The following is a 16089-nucleotide window of genomic DNA, read 5'->3' on the forward strand; positions in this document are numbered from 1 at the left end:
GGCAGTCAGGGATACCAGGGTCACCCTCTCCGCCTTACGGGCACACGGTTTTCTAGTCAATTGGCAAAAGAGCCAACTTACCCCTTCTACTCGAATTAACCACTTGGGGGCCATAATTGATTCGGTTTCACAGAGAGTTTTCCTCTCTCCGGAGAGGTTCCTTAGCATTCAAGCCCTGGTCAATCAGATCAGGCGTTCAAGGAGGGTGGCCTTGTTGGACCTCTCTAAATTGTTGGGCAAAATGGTATCATGCATCTCCATTATTCCCTGGGCCCGTCTACACAGCAGATCCCTCCAATGGTTCCTGCTCCCGTTCCAACGATCCGGAAGAAGCAACTCGAGAGTCAAAGTCAGGGTCCCTCCAAGGGTCCTCACGTCTCTTCTCTGGTGGACCAATCCCGCCATCAACAGAGGCCACCTCTTCGCGGAACCTCAACGACTCACCGTCACTACGGACGCAAGCCTATCCGGTTGGGGCGCTCATCTCGACTCGATCTCTGCACAGGGCAAATGGTCGCTGACCGAGCAGGGTGCAGCATCAATTGGCTAGAGCTTCACGCCGTCCTTCTGGCCCTGCGCAGCTTTCCTCAGATCCGCAAACATCACGTTCTCGTGCTCACGGACAACGTCACGGCCAAGGCCCATATCAACAGGCAAGGGGGCACCCAGTCCATCCAGCTAATGAGGGAAGCCGAGCGCCTTTGCCGCTGGGCAGAATCCAACCTCCTATCCTTAAAAGCCGAACACATCTCCGGAGTAGACAATACTCAGGCGGACTGGCTGAGCAGGGCCACGGTGGACCAGGCGGAATGGCGTCTCCATCCATCCCTTTTCGAGGAAGCGTCCAGAATATTCGGCCTTCCGGTGGTGGACCTCTTCGCTTCCCCGACCAACACTCAGCTTCCACGGTTCTTCTCCCGGTATCCGTCTCACAGGTCGGAGAATCACAACGCTCTGCGTTGCCCATGGCCCCCAGGGCTCCTATATGCCTTCCCTCCGCTCCCGTTAGTTCCCAGAGTAGTTCAAAAACTCATTCAGGAGAGGGCAGAACTTCTCCTGGTGGCTCCCTATTGGCCCAGGCGACCGTGGTTTGCGGATCTCCGCATCTTATCAGTAGCGCCCCATGGAGGATCCCCCGGACAAGGTCTCCCTCTCTCAGGGGCCCCTTCTGCATCCGGAGCCTCAATGGCTCCAGTTAGCCGTCTGGAGGTTGAGCGGATCCGTCTGACTTCTGAGAAACTTTCAACTCAAGTCATCGACACTATTTTGGCCGCCAGGCGTCCTTCCACCACACGAATTTATGATGCCACTTGGAAAGGGTTCTGCAAGTGGTGTAGCGGGTCTCAGGTTAATCCCCTCTCTCCCTCGGTGGCACAGATCCTGGAATTTCTTCAGGAGGGTCTTCGCAAGGGGCTCGCACCTAACACCCTGAGACGGCAAGTTTCTGCTCTCTCAACCGTGGTCTCCTGTGATAACTACGGTTCCCTTTCTCACCACCCCAGGGTTAGATCTTTCCTTAGGGCGCCACCAACCTGTGCCCTCCTACCGTTCACAGGTTCCCCACATGGGACCTCAACAAGGTCCTCGTTTCTCTTACACGTCCCCCGTTCGAGCCTTTGAGGGAGTCATCCCTGCAGTTTCTCACTTTCAAGGTAGTTTTTCTAGTAGCTATTACTTCTGCTCGTCGAGTTTCGGAATTAGCAGCTCTGTCAGTCAGGAGCGATCTATGCGTGTTCCACGCAGACCGGGTGGTCCTTCGTCCCGACCCTACCTTTCTACCCAAAGTTAACTCTCCCTTCCATAGGTCACAGGAACTGATTTTACCAAATTTCTGCCCCAGGCCCTCCAGGGGCAGGGAGGTCCTCTGGCACACCCTAGATGTTAGAAGGGCCTTGCGTATTTATATTAAGCGCACTCAATCCATGCGAAGGTCGGAATCCCTCTTCCTATCCTTTCAACCCAGGTCAATGGGGCTTAAGGTTTCTCCTTCCACCATCAGTCACTGGATCAGGGCTACTATTGCGAGGTGCTACCTTTCCCATTCTCTGCCCGCTCCGGGTGGGATAACCGCCCATTCCACCAGAAGTGCAGCCACCTCGGCGGCCTGGGCCACGCAAGCCCCCATCGCTGACATTTGTCGGGCGGCCACCTGGACCTCCCCGTCCCCGTTTATCAGACATTACAGAATAGATTCGTACGCCTCAGCGGAGGCCTCTTTTGGCCGACGGGTCTTACAGAGGGTCATCAGTGATCCGGAGGGGCCTTCGGACCAGACGGAGTCCCACCCGTAGGACAGCCCAGCTTTGGTATGTCCCAGTCTCTGGATGCTCCGAGCGGCTCGAAGGAGAATGGGCGTTGGTTCTTACCTGATACGCCCCTTCTCGGCGAGCCGCGAGGAGCATCCAGCCCCACCTAATTTCTCCGTCTGGTGGGGACTCTTTCTTCAGCCAAGGAGCCAATAGTAGATTAGAAAGAATTAATAACCTCTCTTCTCGTTATCGCAAAAACTGGGGAGGCGCTCCGCGATGTCACGTGAGGGGGCGGAGCGTTTCCTCGTCTAGAGCTCAGCCTGCAAGAAGAGGACTCGGAAGCACATCCCAGTCTCTGGATGCTCCTCGCGGCTCGCCGAGAAGGGGCGTATCAGGTAAGAACCAACGCCCAGTTCATTGCAAGCTGCTCTTCCTTTCTGTTGTAGAAAGCAATGTGGCATTTTCTTTCTTGCAGATGAGAGTCACATATTCTCATTATTTAAGAGAACAGGTTGTCTTTTATTTTCCTTGATATATTTAGTTAATGTGTAAACTTTTCACAGTATATTTATGGTAATCTTTGAAGTATCATTCCTTGATTATGTCAGAAGGATAGTATTTCAGAAGAAGTGCAACATATTTGATTTCTTTGAGTAGATATTCAAATAAAACAAAAAAGAATGTTGGCTGAACTCTGTTTACCATGATTACTAAGTTCCTTAAGTGGGATAAGTCCATCATTCCTTCTAAAGGAAACCTTAGAATAAAATATTCAAAATCCAAATGACTATTAAGAAATTAATCACAAACTTCTGAAAGAACCAATATTGAAACTCAAATATTTGACACATATTATAATTACTATAACTTTTCCAAATTCACTTGCATTTTATGTCAATATGATAATAGAGAACATGAAAAATATTTGTAGTGCTTATTACATTTATATCGCTGCTCATCTCACATAGCAACTCTATATTATTGAGTGACCAACATTCTGACATCGTTTAGAACAGTGGTCCCCAACCTTTTTTGTACCAGGGACCAGTTTCAAGCAGAAACACTTTTTCAAGGATGGGGGGGGGGATTCTATTTTCCATTCCCAAAACTTTATGTTTACCCTACAACTAGCATTAAAGACACCTGACTGCAGTCTCTCTAGTTCTAGGTCTTGCCCAGCTATGTAGCTACAAAATTTCATGCAGATGTTTCTCTTATCTCTGTTTGGTGAAAACAGGAATTGAATGAGGAGCATTTAGTCAGTGTGTTTTCCCTAGCAAGCTCCTGTAGTCCTTGTTTAGGGATCATTCAGAGCTACGATGGACCTCTAACATCCAGCCCAGGAAGAAACTGCTTCAAAGAAGCCGGGGGTGGTGGCTTTTCCTGTTGCCGCAGCTCCTCCGAAGCACCCGTTCACCCCCACCCCACCCGCCTGCCAGCTGGCTGTTCAGCCCAGTGCTCCGTTCTGCCTGCCTGCCTGCCTGCCTTCGTTTCTGGTTGTTTCTCACGAAGGCAGGCAGGCAGGCAGGCAGAACGGAGCACTGGATTGAACGCTGGGCGGGCGAGGTGGGGGTGAATGAGCGCTGGAGGAGCTGCGGCGACAGAAAAGCCACCACCCCCGGCTTCTTTGAAGCAGTTTCTTCCTGGGCTGGTGGAGCAGCGAGAGAGCGACTGAGAGAGGAACGAGGAAACCGAAACCGCTGAGCCAGAGAGCAGGACAGGCTTTGGTTGCTTCCTCCCTCCCCTTCTCTCATTTGTGTCTTTGATCCCTGATCCCAGCAGCATTCACCGAAGACGAAGAAAGCCGCCATTATTATTATTATTTTTTGCGGCCCGGTACAGAGTGCTCCACGGACCGGGACCGGTCCACGGCCCGGTGGTTGAGAACCCCTGGTTTAGAATGTAAATAAAAATGTACTCTTGGTCTATAGGGCTCACTGGAGCAAGCTTCATGTTACCAGAATCCATGACTCAGGAAAGGATAGTGATAAGGACTGAAGCTATGACTGAATTGAAGTGATGTGTATCACAGGCATTATTTGATTGTAATAACTGATACATAAAATATATTATGTTTTCTTGAATGAAAACTACAGAGGGAATTGAAGAAAATGAATTAACCCTAGAATTATTGGATAATCACACACTTTCAATGCCTTCGGGTCATCGACTTGTTTCAAATTAATTGATTTTGCTCTTTAATGAATTCTTGCTTTGTTCATTGCTATTTGAGGTTAGTTGTGCATGCCTTGAGCCAACCCACAACTTCCTTTTCAAAAAGCCATAACAAAACTTTTATTAACTTTTCAGGTATTTTTCTTTCTTTTCTTGTGTTTGCATCTATTTCTCTTTTCTTCATACATAAGCAGTGTGAATTCTCCAATTTTTGTTAAAACGAAATCTTGTATTCTGAGAAAGTATCTTCTTAGTAACCTGGCATTCTAGATAAAGACTTGAATTGTTCCAGTTTGCTTTGACTTGGATTGAACATCTTATTGAGAGATGATTTCACTTCTGCTCACACTTATGGTTTACAGCAGGGGTCCCCAACCGCCGGTCCGCGGAACGGTACCGGGCCGCGGAACAAGCCTTACCGGGCCGCTGGTTGCTGGGCGCCGCCATCTTTTTGGTAAAAAGCGCTTCTGGTGAGCTTTCCGGGTAGAAAGCTCACCGGAAGCGCTGTTTCGTCATAAAAGATGGCGGCGCTAGCGCTCGGTGAGCTTTTCGGGTAGAAAGCCATTTCTACCGAAAAAGCTCACCAGAAGCGCTGGCGCCGCCATCTTTTATGACGAACAGCGCTTCGGTGACGTCACCGGAAGCGCCTTTCGTCATAAAAGATGGCGGCGCCCAGTTGACGCCGGTACCGGGCCGCGGCGCCCAGCTGATGTCGGAACCGGGCCGCGGCGTCGAAAAGGTTGGGGATCCCTGGTTTACAGCATAGCTTCTGGCTTCACAAAAGGTGGGTAGATCACAGTGGTCAAATCTTGACAGATTTTTCCAGGATTGAAAGATGGTCAAGAAGAGACATTAATAATTCACAGCAACTGGACTATTGTTGTGGTGGGGATTGCTATATGTAGTATATGTATTGTTGTATATGTAGTTTCTTGCAAAGAATTTCTGCATAGTTTTGGGAAATTAGTTCTCTTTTTATAACAACATTTAATTAAACAACTTATAGAAAAGTAATAGTAAATAAGGTATCCTAAACAAAAATAAATTGGTTTTAAAGATCCATGTTGAAAGTACATCTAAACACATGGATTAAAAGATATCAATGACTGAAAAATCAGTATCACTCCTTTTTGTGGCTAGGATTCTTTTTCCTACAAAGATGATTTGTATTTGCAGAACTCTGTGTCTGTTTTTGTATTAGTCATGGAAGTAACCCAACCAGCATTCATGGTGGTAAAGAGACCAGAAGCTGCCTATTTTGAGTGTGAAATCAAGAACATGGGTAATGCTGAAGATCTAAAAGTAACTTTATTTAAAGAAGAAGACAATCGGTCCATTGAGATCTGCGCCTCAGCCTTTACTCACACTGGGATCTTATTAGGCAACAAGAAGGAAAACCAGAGATGCCAAGTTTATCCTGGTCATGACTGGGTAAATGTAACACTTTGGGGTTTACAGTCAAGTGATGCTGGTTTGTACATTTGCCAGATTGAACGGATATCCCCTCCACCCTACTATCCAGTCAAAGGAAAGGGGACTCAGCTCTTTGTCATTGGTGAGTATTCAGCTAATTATGAGTATTTGTAAATCATGCCAATTACTTTTAGGAGCTTCATGCCAGGTCTTCATGCAAGGAAAAGAAGGGTTTCTCTTTTTCTTTCTGGGGTGTGATCCTCTCCCTAGAACTGGGCAGCTTTTCCCAAACCAAACTTGGGTTGCCCAAGAAGTCTTTCAGGTTGACTGGATAGTTCTTTACCTGCACAGAAGCATCAAAGTACCATAAAGCTATTTTGATGCTTATTATAGGATGTCACAGATCTCAGTGTTGTTGCTGCATCACTTTATTTATTGACATGGAGATGTGCAAATAATAGTTTTGACCCATTCCCACTCCATGAAGCCTAGCAATGCACACTTAGGAATAAATTCTAAGTTTAAAATCTCCATAATCTTTCGAAGGTTTCAAGATGAACCTAGACAAAGACATTGTAAAAAAAATCTCACTGTGTTAAAATATAATTTGTTTTGTTCTGGTTTAATGCAATATTGCTAAGTCTTTTTAAGATTTATTTTTTTAAAAAAGTTTTTTATTTTTATGACAAACAAAACAACAAATAAAACCTTTCAATGTGTCAGTTTGGTACATATATCATGTGCACAATATCTATAATCCTTTCCTCTTAACTTTACATATAATATCATATTATATTTTAATCAACATTCTATATCATATTATATCATTATTATACTATCATTAAAGTTTTAATTTCAATTCCAGGCTATCTTTAAAAGCAAATCTCAATTCTTACTAAATTATATTAATAGTATAACTTATTCAAAAATAATCTACTATAATATATCATTACTATTACAATATACTTCAATTTCTTACTCTTCTGTCCAGCCATTGATAAAATAAATCCCAAATCTTATAATACTCCTTTTCTTCTTGCTCTCTAATTGCTAATGTAAGTCTGCTCATTTCTGCACATTCCATTATTTTCTTGATCACCTCCTCCTCCATCGGAATTTTCTCATTTGAGCACAATTCTAGCTGCAGTTAATACATTAATAATCAAATATGTTATTTCTTTCCTATAACCTTCAGGTAAAATCCCTAATAAAAATATCTCTGGTTTTAAATCTATATGCTGTTTTATCATTTTTCCAACCATGTGTGTATTTTAGTCCAATATCTTTTAGCTTCTGCACATGTCCACCACATATGGTAATATGTTCCAGGTATCTGATGACATTTCCAACATTTCGCCGATTTGTCCTTGAACATCTTTGTTATTCTTGCTGGGGGTAAGTGACACCTATACAAATTCTCTTTATAAGCTGTTGACATTGTTAATTTATAGTTTTTAGTCCTTAATTTCTGCCATTTATCCAAATCTATCTCATATCCAAAATTCCCCCCCCCCCCCAGCAATCATCATTTCTTTAACTTGTTCTTCTAATTTCACTCCTAATAAATAACCAAATTTTTTTTAATCATCCTCTCTTTAGTACCTTTTATCTAATTCAGTCAATTCTTTATAAAACTCATCTATCTTACTATCTTTTTCATATCTAGAATGTATTTGCATATATGAGTACAAATTCATATTTATCCCTTGTTCATCTAGTTCTTGCTTTGTTTTGAGTTCACTCTTTTCATTTAAAATTTCACTATATCTAACAATATGTTCCATGTTAAAAACATTTGGATATGCAAATGCCTCTATTGTTGATAACCAGACTGGTATTGTCAAATAATGTTCCCTTATTTTCTCCCATGTTGATAATAAAGCGTCTCTAATGTAATGTCTCCGAAAGTATCCATGTGCTTTACTTTCCTTGTACCATAAAAATGCATGCCACCCCAATTACAGATCATGACCTTCCAATATTAACAGTCTAGTATTTCTCAAAACAATCCATTCTTTCATCCACATCAATCAATATTACTGCCTGATAATATAATTCCCAATTGGGTAATCCAAAACCTCCTCTCATTCTAGTGTCCTGTAATAGTTTTAGTTTAATTCTTGTCTTCTTTCCCTGCCATATATCATTTATATATATCATATATCAACATCATTTAAATCCTCAAAATATTTTGTATGTATAAAATAATTCAAATATCTTTTTTCTGCCATTATTGGGGCAAATATTTTGTAATCTACATTAAGCAAGGATATAGGTCTATAGTTTTTTATCTAAATCAGTAAATTAGTATCCTCTTTTGGTATGAGAGTAATATATGCCTCTGTCCATGAGTGAGGTACTTTAGTTTTTATCAATACCTCATTCATTACCTCAAGTATTGTAATGCTGAGAGATTCCTGCAATGTCTTATAAAGTTCTGCTGGTAGTCCATCTGGGCCATGTACTTTCCCAGTATTTTGCCTATTTATTGCCTCTGTCAGTTCCATCATTGTTATTTTCCCTTCTAATATTATTTTAATTTTCCCAGGTATTTTGGGTAATTCTGCTTTTTTCAAATATCGTTTTACTTTTCCTTCTTCAATATTCTCTTGATCATATAATTTCTCATAATACTTCTGAACTATTCCTTTTCTTTCTTCATTCCCATAACAAATCATTTCATGTTCATCTATTAATTGTGCTGTCCTTTTCGATTCTCTCTCCTTTTTCAGTTTGTATGTTAACCATCTATCTGGTTTATTTGTGTTTTCGAAAAACTTCTGTTTTAGCTCTCCTAATTTTTTGTGCCAAATCTTTTTCCATCAGCCCCATTTTATGCTTAATTATTTCCATTTGACTTTTAAGATTCTTTTTTTGTGGATATCTTTGTATCTTTGTAGTTCTTTCTCCAGTTTCTTGTAGTCCTCTTCTAAGATCTGTTGTCTTTTTTTAATGCTCCTTCTTCTTGTGTAAGTTATCATCAGATGTCTAATCAGGGGTAGGATTCAAATTTCTTTACAACCGGTTCTGTAGGTATGGCCTAATTTGTGGGTGTGTCTTGGTGGTCATGTGACTGGGTGGGTGTGGCTTGCTGACTGGGCATGGCTTGGTGGTCATGTGACTGGGTGGGCATGACTTGTATGTAAATATTATAAATATTTATGTAAATATTGATTTTTTAAATTAAAAAATAGCAACTTTTACCCAAAAAGCATGCAAAGCAGGCAGGCAGATTGAGCTGCTCACAGAATCACAGATTCACTTAGAGATCTATCTATCTCCAATCGGCTACCTGAGTCTGTCACATAAAATTTGCTTGCAAGCAAACTCACAAAATTAACTCACAACACACCAGTATGTAAGTATTGAATTTTTTAATAAAAAAGAGCCACTTTTACCCAAAAGCAGGCAAAGCAGGCAGGCAGATTGAACTGCTCACAAAATCACAGATTCACTTAGAGATCTATCTCCAGTTGGCTATCTTTTATTTGCAAGTAAATAAAATTTACTTGCAAGCAAACTCCTAAAATTTACTTGCAAGCAAACTCATAAAATTTGCTTGCAAACAAATTCACAAAATTTTCTTGCAAGCAAACTCACAAAATTAACTCACAACATACCATGTATTTACATACATATTGATTTTTTTTATAAAAAAGAGAGCAACTTTTACCCCAAAGCAGGCAAAGCAGGCAGGCAGATTGAGCTGCTCACAGAATCACAGATTCACTTAGAGATCTATCTATCTCCAATCGGCTACCTGAGTCTGTCACATAAAATTTACTTGCAAGCAAACTCATAAAATTAACTCACAACACACCATGTATGTAAATATTGAATTTTTTTTTATAAAAAAGAGCAACTTTTACCCAAAAACAGGCAAAGCAGGCAGGCAGATTGAGTTACTCACAGAATCACAGATTCATTTAGAGATCTATCTATCTCCAATTGGCTACCTGAGTCTGACTCTGCACTGAAAAGTAGAAGCTTCAGTCCTAAGGAAGGTTCCGCTCTGCTTTTAGATTAGCTAGGAAGCAAGAAACCCAAGGATTTCTTGCTTTCTAGCTAACCTAAATCTCCTGGCGGAGCAGAATAGCTGATGGTCAGGGGAAAAAAGGAAAAATGTCAACTTACCAAACCAGGAAAGTTGGATGGCTCGCATGCCAGGTAAGGAGAGAGTGGGTGGGGAGGGGAGGGACCAGGTAGTGGAGTGATTTGCTGGTTCTCTGAACTACACATGTGTGCAGCGTTTGCAAGAAATCAACTGTGCCACCTGCACAAGCTGACAAGCGCTGCGCTTGGGTGCGCAGCTTTTGAAAATCCTCTTGTTTCTTGCTTTTTCAACCTCAGCTGTGCCGCGCAAAGCAGCTGAGGTGAAAAAAGCAGGGAATAAAGGACAGCCTAGAGCCCGGGCAGGTGGTTGGGCCAAACACCAAACTAGTTCGGTGTCAGCTGCTCTTCGCAGCTACCGGCTCTATAGAACTGGGCCGAAACATTAGCACCCCACCCTTGCCTCTAATATAGGCCTTCATTGTGTCCCATACATTTTGTAATGAAGTTTCCTCATTATTTTCTTTAAAGAAAAAGGCAGTTCTTTTTCCTATATTTTTTGTAAATTCTTTTTCCTTCAAAATGGAATTATTCAGAGTCCATCTTGATCTTTTCTTTTGTCCCTTCCATTTGACCCATATTGGATTATGGTCCGCCCAAGTACTTGTTTCAATATTTACTTCTTGTATATTTGAGATTAATTCCGTTGACATCCAAATCTTGACCATGATAAGTGTCTATTGGAATAAAATGTATATGGTCTATTCTTAACAATCATTTATCTCCAAGCATTTTGAATACTTAATTCCTCTACCATCTTGAAAAAAGATTTAGGCAATGTCTTTCTATTTTTTAAATTTACTTTCTGTGTTTTTTAGTCCAACTCTGTGTCCACTATAGCATTAAAATCTCCAAGAATACATATATTGTCATATTCCAATTCAATTATTTTCTTATGTAACTTTTTGTAAAACTCTTCTTGCTTATCATTTGGTGCATATATTGCTATTAGAAGTATCTTTAAATTATTGTCTATTATTTCCACCATCAATATTCTTCCTTCTTCATCTGTAAAAATTGGTTTAGCTTTTATTGTATTTTTAATATATAGGACTACTCTTCTTTTATTTTGTTGTGCCAATGAAGTATGTAAGTTCCCAATTCTGGGAAGGTTGAACATGTTGTTTATTAATGTACTTCTTGTAAGCAGATTGTGTCTAACTTTATTTTTTCTAGCTTATGAAACGTTTTTTTCCTTTTGATGTCCATTTATATTTATTGAGATTAACTTCTTTCCTTCTTCATTGTTTACACTTTATATGTAGGGTTTATTGCTCTCGTTGATCTTTACTCTTTTGCTTACTTTATTTCTACCCTTCCACCTATTGCTCCTTCTTCTCATGTCCTTTCTTCTCTTTTTTTTCTCCTCTCAAAGCTTATTTCCTCATCTCTTCTCTCTTCTTCTTTTCCTCTAAAGTATTTGTCATAAAATTGTTCTGCTTTCTCTATTTAATCCAATCTATGTCTTTGTTCTTGCCAAGTGAACATCAAATCAAGCCTTCTGGAATCAGCCATCTGTAGTTCACTCCTTTCTTAATTAGGATCTTTGTCAAGAATTGATATTCTCTTCTCAAATCTCTCACTTTTCTAGGTACTTGTTTTAGGACTGTAATCTCCTTTATATTTCAATGGGTCGTCTCTTGCTTTCTGTAATATTTCTGTTTTAATTGCTTTCTTAGTAAAACTCACATGGATTTCTCATAGCATATCTAGTATACACTCAGAATACTTCATCAATTCCATCCATCATTTTTTCTTTTGCTATCTCCATAGTTCCTGCCAACACTTCTATCATTATTTCTGCAAGGTTTTCTTCTTTTTTTTCCTCAATATTTTGAAATCTTAGGTAGAAGTCAGCTCTGTCCATCTCCCAGGCAATCATTACCTTCCCCTTATCTTGCTCAACTGCTGTCAGCCTGTTGTCTATTTCTCCTACTTTTTTCTCTTTCTGATCTTCTCTTTCTTATATTTTTTGCATTCTTTCTTCATCATCATCTGTTGTATATTCTCCATTTTCTCATCCATTTTTCCCATTTTCTCTTCCATTTTCCCCATTTTATCTTCCATATGCCTCCCTTGTTCTTGTATTGCTTGCATTATCATTTTTAATTCTTGCATTGAAACCTCCTTTTCCTTGTCCTTCTCCCTTTCCTTCTCCTGCTGTAACATGGCTTGTATTGATCGCTGACCCACTGGACTTAGAGAGGAGGAGGTAGGGATCAATGAAACTGTAGCAGCTGTCTTTCTCATCTCTGGTTAATTGTAATCCCAATCAAAAGGTATCGCCAATAAAAATTTTCTTCAGGTCTCTTTTACCTTAATCCAATTATAAAGGAAGAAAAAATAAAAAGAAGAAGAAGAAAGAGAAAGAGAAACCAAATTCTTCATCCTAAGGAACAAAAAACGTTAAAATATATATATAAGAATTTAAAGATATAAAACAAAGAGTTTAAAAATACAAAATCCTCAAAGAAGCAATATAAGAAAAAGGAGAAAAAACAATAACAACAATAAGGAAAAAAGTAAACAGAAAAAGTAATCCACTGGTAGTATTTATGAATGAAGGGAGGGAGGTGAATGAAGGGAGGGAGGTGAATCCCAACAAAAAGGCTAAAGCAAAGGGGGGGAAAAGGAAAAGCAAAAAAGGCCCAGGAGAAATACCAACAATCAGGAAAAAAAACACAATTGAAAATAGTAAAGCTGTAGTTTCAAATATAGGTCACAAAGAAAATCCAGCCACCACGTAGTATCCAAAAAGCCAAAGTCAAAGAATCAACAAGATATAGTACAAGGTCACAGTAGTCTTTTCCCTTTCCACTTCAATCTCCAGCTGTTTAGATTGTTTTGCGAGAGCAACACCTGTTTAAACAATTATTATTCAGTGCTCAGCTCTATCTTCTCTTGAATCTAAACAGCTTGTAACCAAAATAATTTGTTCACGTTTGATCTCTTCAGCTTTTTTTGTAGTCTCTAGGTGGCACTATTGCTTTACTTTCACTACTTTATTATATTGTAACAAAAAAGTTTCTAGCAAAGTTCACTTTTAAAAGAGAAAATAAAAAGGGAAAAATAGTCCAAATTCTATATTTAAAGTAAGAATTAAAATTTATCTTCCTTTAGTTATTATTATAAAGTCCAGTCCAGTTAAAAGTTAATCTCTTATTGAAGCACAGTAAAATAGTCTTAATTAAGTTTGACAGTAAAGATATGCTCAATTTCACCGCTTATTTTCTCTTCTGTCTTCTATCTTCTTAAAACCTTTTCCCCCTTAGGGTACTCTTTCATTCTTAGCCAGAAAAAAATTAAAAAGTCTCACCCAAAACCGACACACTTTCTTTCTGTATCTTCTTCCATTCCTGAACTTTCCCAACCTTTCAGCAGCTTTTAAATGGCCGCTTTCCTCCAGCCGGATTAGAGTGCTTTTCCTGGATCAACCAGGGTCTTTGCAGTGTCCCTGAGATAAGCAGGATGCGCTCTCATCTTCCATGGTTTCTCCAGGACAGTTCAGGTCCAAATGGACTGTCCAGCTGTGGGGATTTCAACAGCTCCTGGAGCTCTCATCGTGATGTCAGCCCTGCCCTCTTTTTAAGATTTGTTGTAGAATCTTTGAAATGATTTTTTTTTAATCTTTCAGATATAGATTCTTGCCCAGATAAACATCTCTATCTTTGGATCTTAGTACCAGTAGCTTCTGGGTTGCTTGGATATAGCATTTTAATCACAATCTTCATTATGACAGATGTAAGTATCATAACAGAACACAGGGGAAGCAAATCAGCAAGAATTATTACTATAGTGAACTTAGGAGAATTTTTCACACACTTTGCGTATTTTTATCTATGTAAAGCAAAGTTCTCCTATGAATTCTGTGTTAGAAATTATTATGATTAACAAAGAAATGTCTTAGGTCCTGCTGGCTATACATTCTGGGACTACCATGGTCAGTTTATGATTTTGGTGCTGTGCCATGTGCACAAAGAGACTTGAAATTCTCTGAAGCTATGAAAACTTCCATCAATTGCTTCCTGGCTTCAGATGGTATGAGTTTTTAACCACCATAATGAGGCTTCGGTGACAAAACTCCACCATCTGTTAAGGGAAAGGGAGGTGAGCAAAACTATATGCCCTTGCTGGGAACAGAGAAACATATCAGAAATATATTTGGTGAATTGTATTGGTTTCTGAATACAGTTTAGAAAATTTAACTAGTTATCAGTCTTCATCTTCCCCCACCTGCCGTTAAATACTAGAGAATATAGTCTCCTGCATTCTACCTGATGGCGTAAAAATGTGATGTGATTCAAGTGAGATTTCAACTTCCCTCTTTTTTTAAATCACTCAAATGTTATTAAATAATGGTCAAGTATTCTTAATCCAAGTAATTTATGTATATTCAGTAGGAGGATTCATTTAATTGTCACCATTTTGGTGTCACACAGATATAGTAGCAAATCCATGATTATATGGTATCTTAAATGGTAACTAACTACATTTTGTTTTTTTTTTAAGTGAATGTGATTGAATCAGGTGATCTGCTTAAATCATACTGTTCAAAACCAACATCCTGGTGTTAAAGATACTCATAATTGCTATTGCTTTATTTTATTTATTGTTATTTTTAAAGGACAGCTCACTAGGAAACAAAGCAATTCTACACCCACTTTCTTTCTCAAGACGTTTTTAATATATTTGCTTCCAATAACAGGCATCTAAATAATAGTACTTGTGAATTCACTTTCACATCAAATTTAGTCCATAAACTACTCACTTCGTTTTAAACTACAATCCTGTTTCTGCCATAATTGGCATTTTACAATAACCAGTTGTGAAATTAGAGATATCATTACTGACAACTATTTTCAGATTATGCCGTGTTTCTCATATAATAAGGCCGGGTCTTATTTTTTTTCGAGCCCCGAAAAAATGGCTAGGCCGTCTTTTCGGGGGTGACTTAATTCCCCCTCCCTTGCATCTTTGGGCGGGCAGTGACAGCTTGGATGTTGACCTCGGCGTTGGTGGGGCACTTCGTATCGGGGTCAACGCAGGCAGCACCATATTCGGGTGTGCAACAAAAGTACTTCCTAATGGCAAGCCCCCCCATCATTCCCCCCATTTTGCATGTTTTAATATAGGCCTTAATTTGGGGGGAGGGGCTTAATTTCATTTCATGCCTATAAAACATGCTGGGACTTCCTATTGGGGGAAGCCGTATTGTTGGAGAAACAGGGTAGATACCAATTTATAAAAATCTAGAGTAGCATTTAAAACTTTTGTTACATGTGGTTTCAGATAACATTTCTTTTATTTTACAGGTCAGAAAAAGACATTTTTCTCCTGGGACTTATGAGAAAATGATACCAATGTAATCAGAAAGAAAAGGACTTTAATGGAAAAAGGGGGAAATGATTTCTATGAAGTATCAATGAAGAGAATGAAGTTCCTAATAACTAAGAATGTAATTATAATTTCAAGATTGGAGAATGAGAGCCAAAGCAATGCATTAATATGTAAATGCTGAAATTAAATAACAAATCTATTGAATCATTGAATTCATTTGAATGCATCTATACCTTTCCCTAGAGCAAGGTCATTTTTCCTTGTGAAAAATTACCACAAATTTAAAATAGTAATAGCTTTACATTTAGGGTCTTGTGTTATATTCAGTCCAATTAGTAGATAAAGTATTTTGTGGCATGCTCCATTCCAGATTAGCGGAATTGGTTTCTGAGCTCAACTTTTCCATTGGCCAAATATGCTTGATTTTTGGTCTTACCCTTTTATAATATTTGAATTTCTTGTAGAAGCAAACCAAGGCAGAGGAAACAAGACAAGACCAGTTGTTAACATAACCAAATAAATAAAATTATAGCAACAAAACCAAATCAGAGTAAGGCCAAGAAGCCTGTACTCCAAAGATGCTTCCTGATAATAACATTTATATCTGACTATGAGATAAATTCAGGAATCAGAATAATAAACTTACATCTGCCTTAGACTCAAATTCTCTTCACTTGCATCTCCTAAACTGCTAAATGTGTGCGGCTTTGCTCCGCATTTGGAAGGCTGCCCACTGGGTGGTCGAATGCATCAAGAAAGACACCAGGCCGGTTCTATCTCGGATGAGCTGCCCCGATTATGAGCT

The 16089-nt window shown here is 39.6% G+C and overlaps 1 protein-coding gene across 5 annotated transcripts; it reads left to right on the forward strand.

Moving 5' to 3' along the window:
* The first annotated feature begins 4547 nt into the window (after positions 1–4547).
* On the forward strand, positions 4548–15488 carry CTLA4 (cytotoxic T-lymphocyte associated protein 4). Of its 5 annotated transcripts, XR_015747081.1 has the most exons (6): positions 4548–4791; positions 5191–5208; positions 5626–5979; positions 7113–7232; positions 13582–13688; positions 15260–15488. XR_015747081.1 is itself a non-coding variant. In XM_087953290.1 (4 exons), the coding sequence occupies exons 1-4, from the start codon at positions 4752–4754 to the stop codon at positions 15292–15294; spliced, it is 447 nt and encodes a 148-aa protein (XP_087809416.1). In that variant the 5' UTR covers positions 4548–4751; the 3' UTR covers positions 15295–15488. The 5 variants fall into 5 exon arrangements, 1 of the variants encoding a protein (XP_087809416.1); XR_015747080.1 differs by lacking the exon at positions 13582–13688; XR_015747083.1 differs by lacking the exons at positions 7113–7232; positions 13582–13688 and having other exon boundaries at positions 5913–5979; positions 15260–15286.
* The last annotated feature ends 601 nt before the right edge of the window (positions 15489–16089 follow it).

This window comes from Notechis scutatus, chromosome 1 (genome assembly GCF_049901735.1).
Source record: "Notechis scutatus isolate UNSWTSFEM ecotype Mainland chromosome 1, rNotScu1.2, whole genome shotgun sequence".
NCBI classification, from domain to species: domain Eukaryota; kingdom Metazoa; phylum Chordata; class Lepidosauria; order Squamata; family Elapidae; genus Notechis; species Notechis scutatus.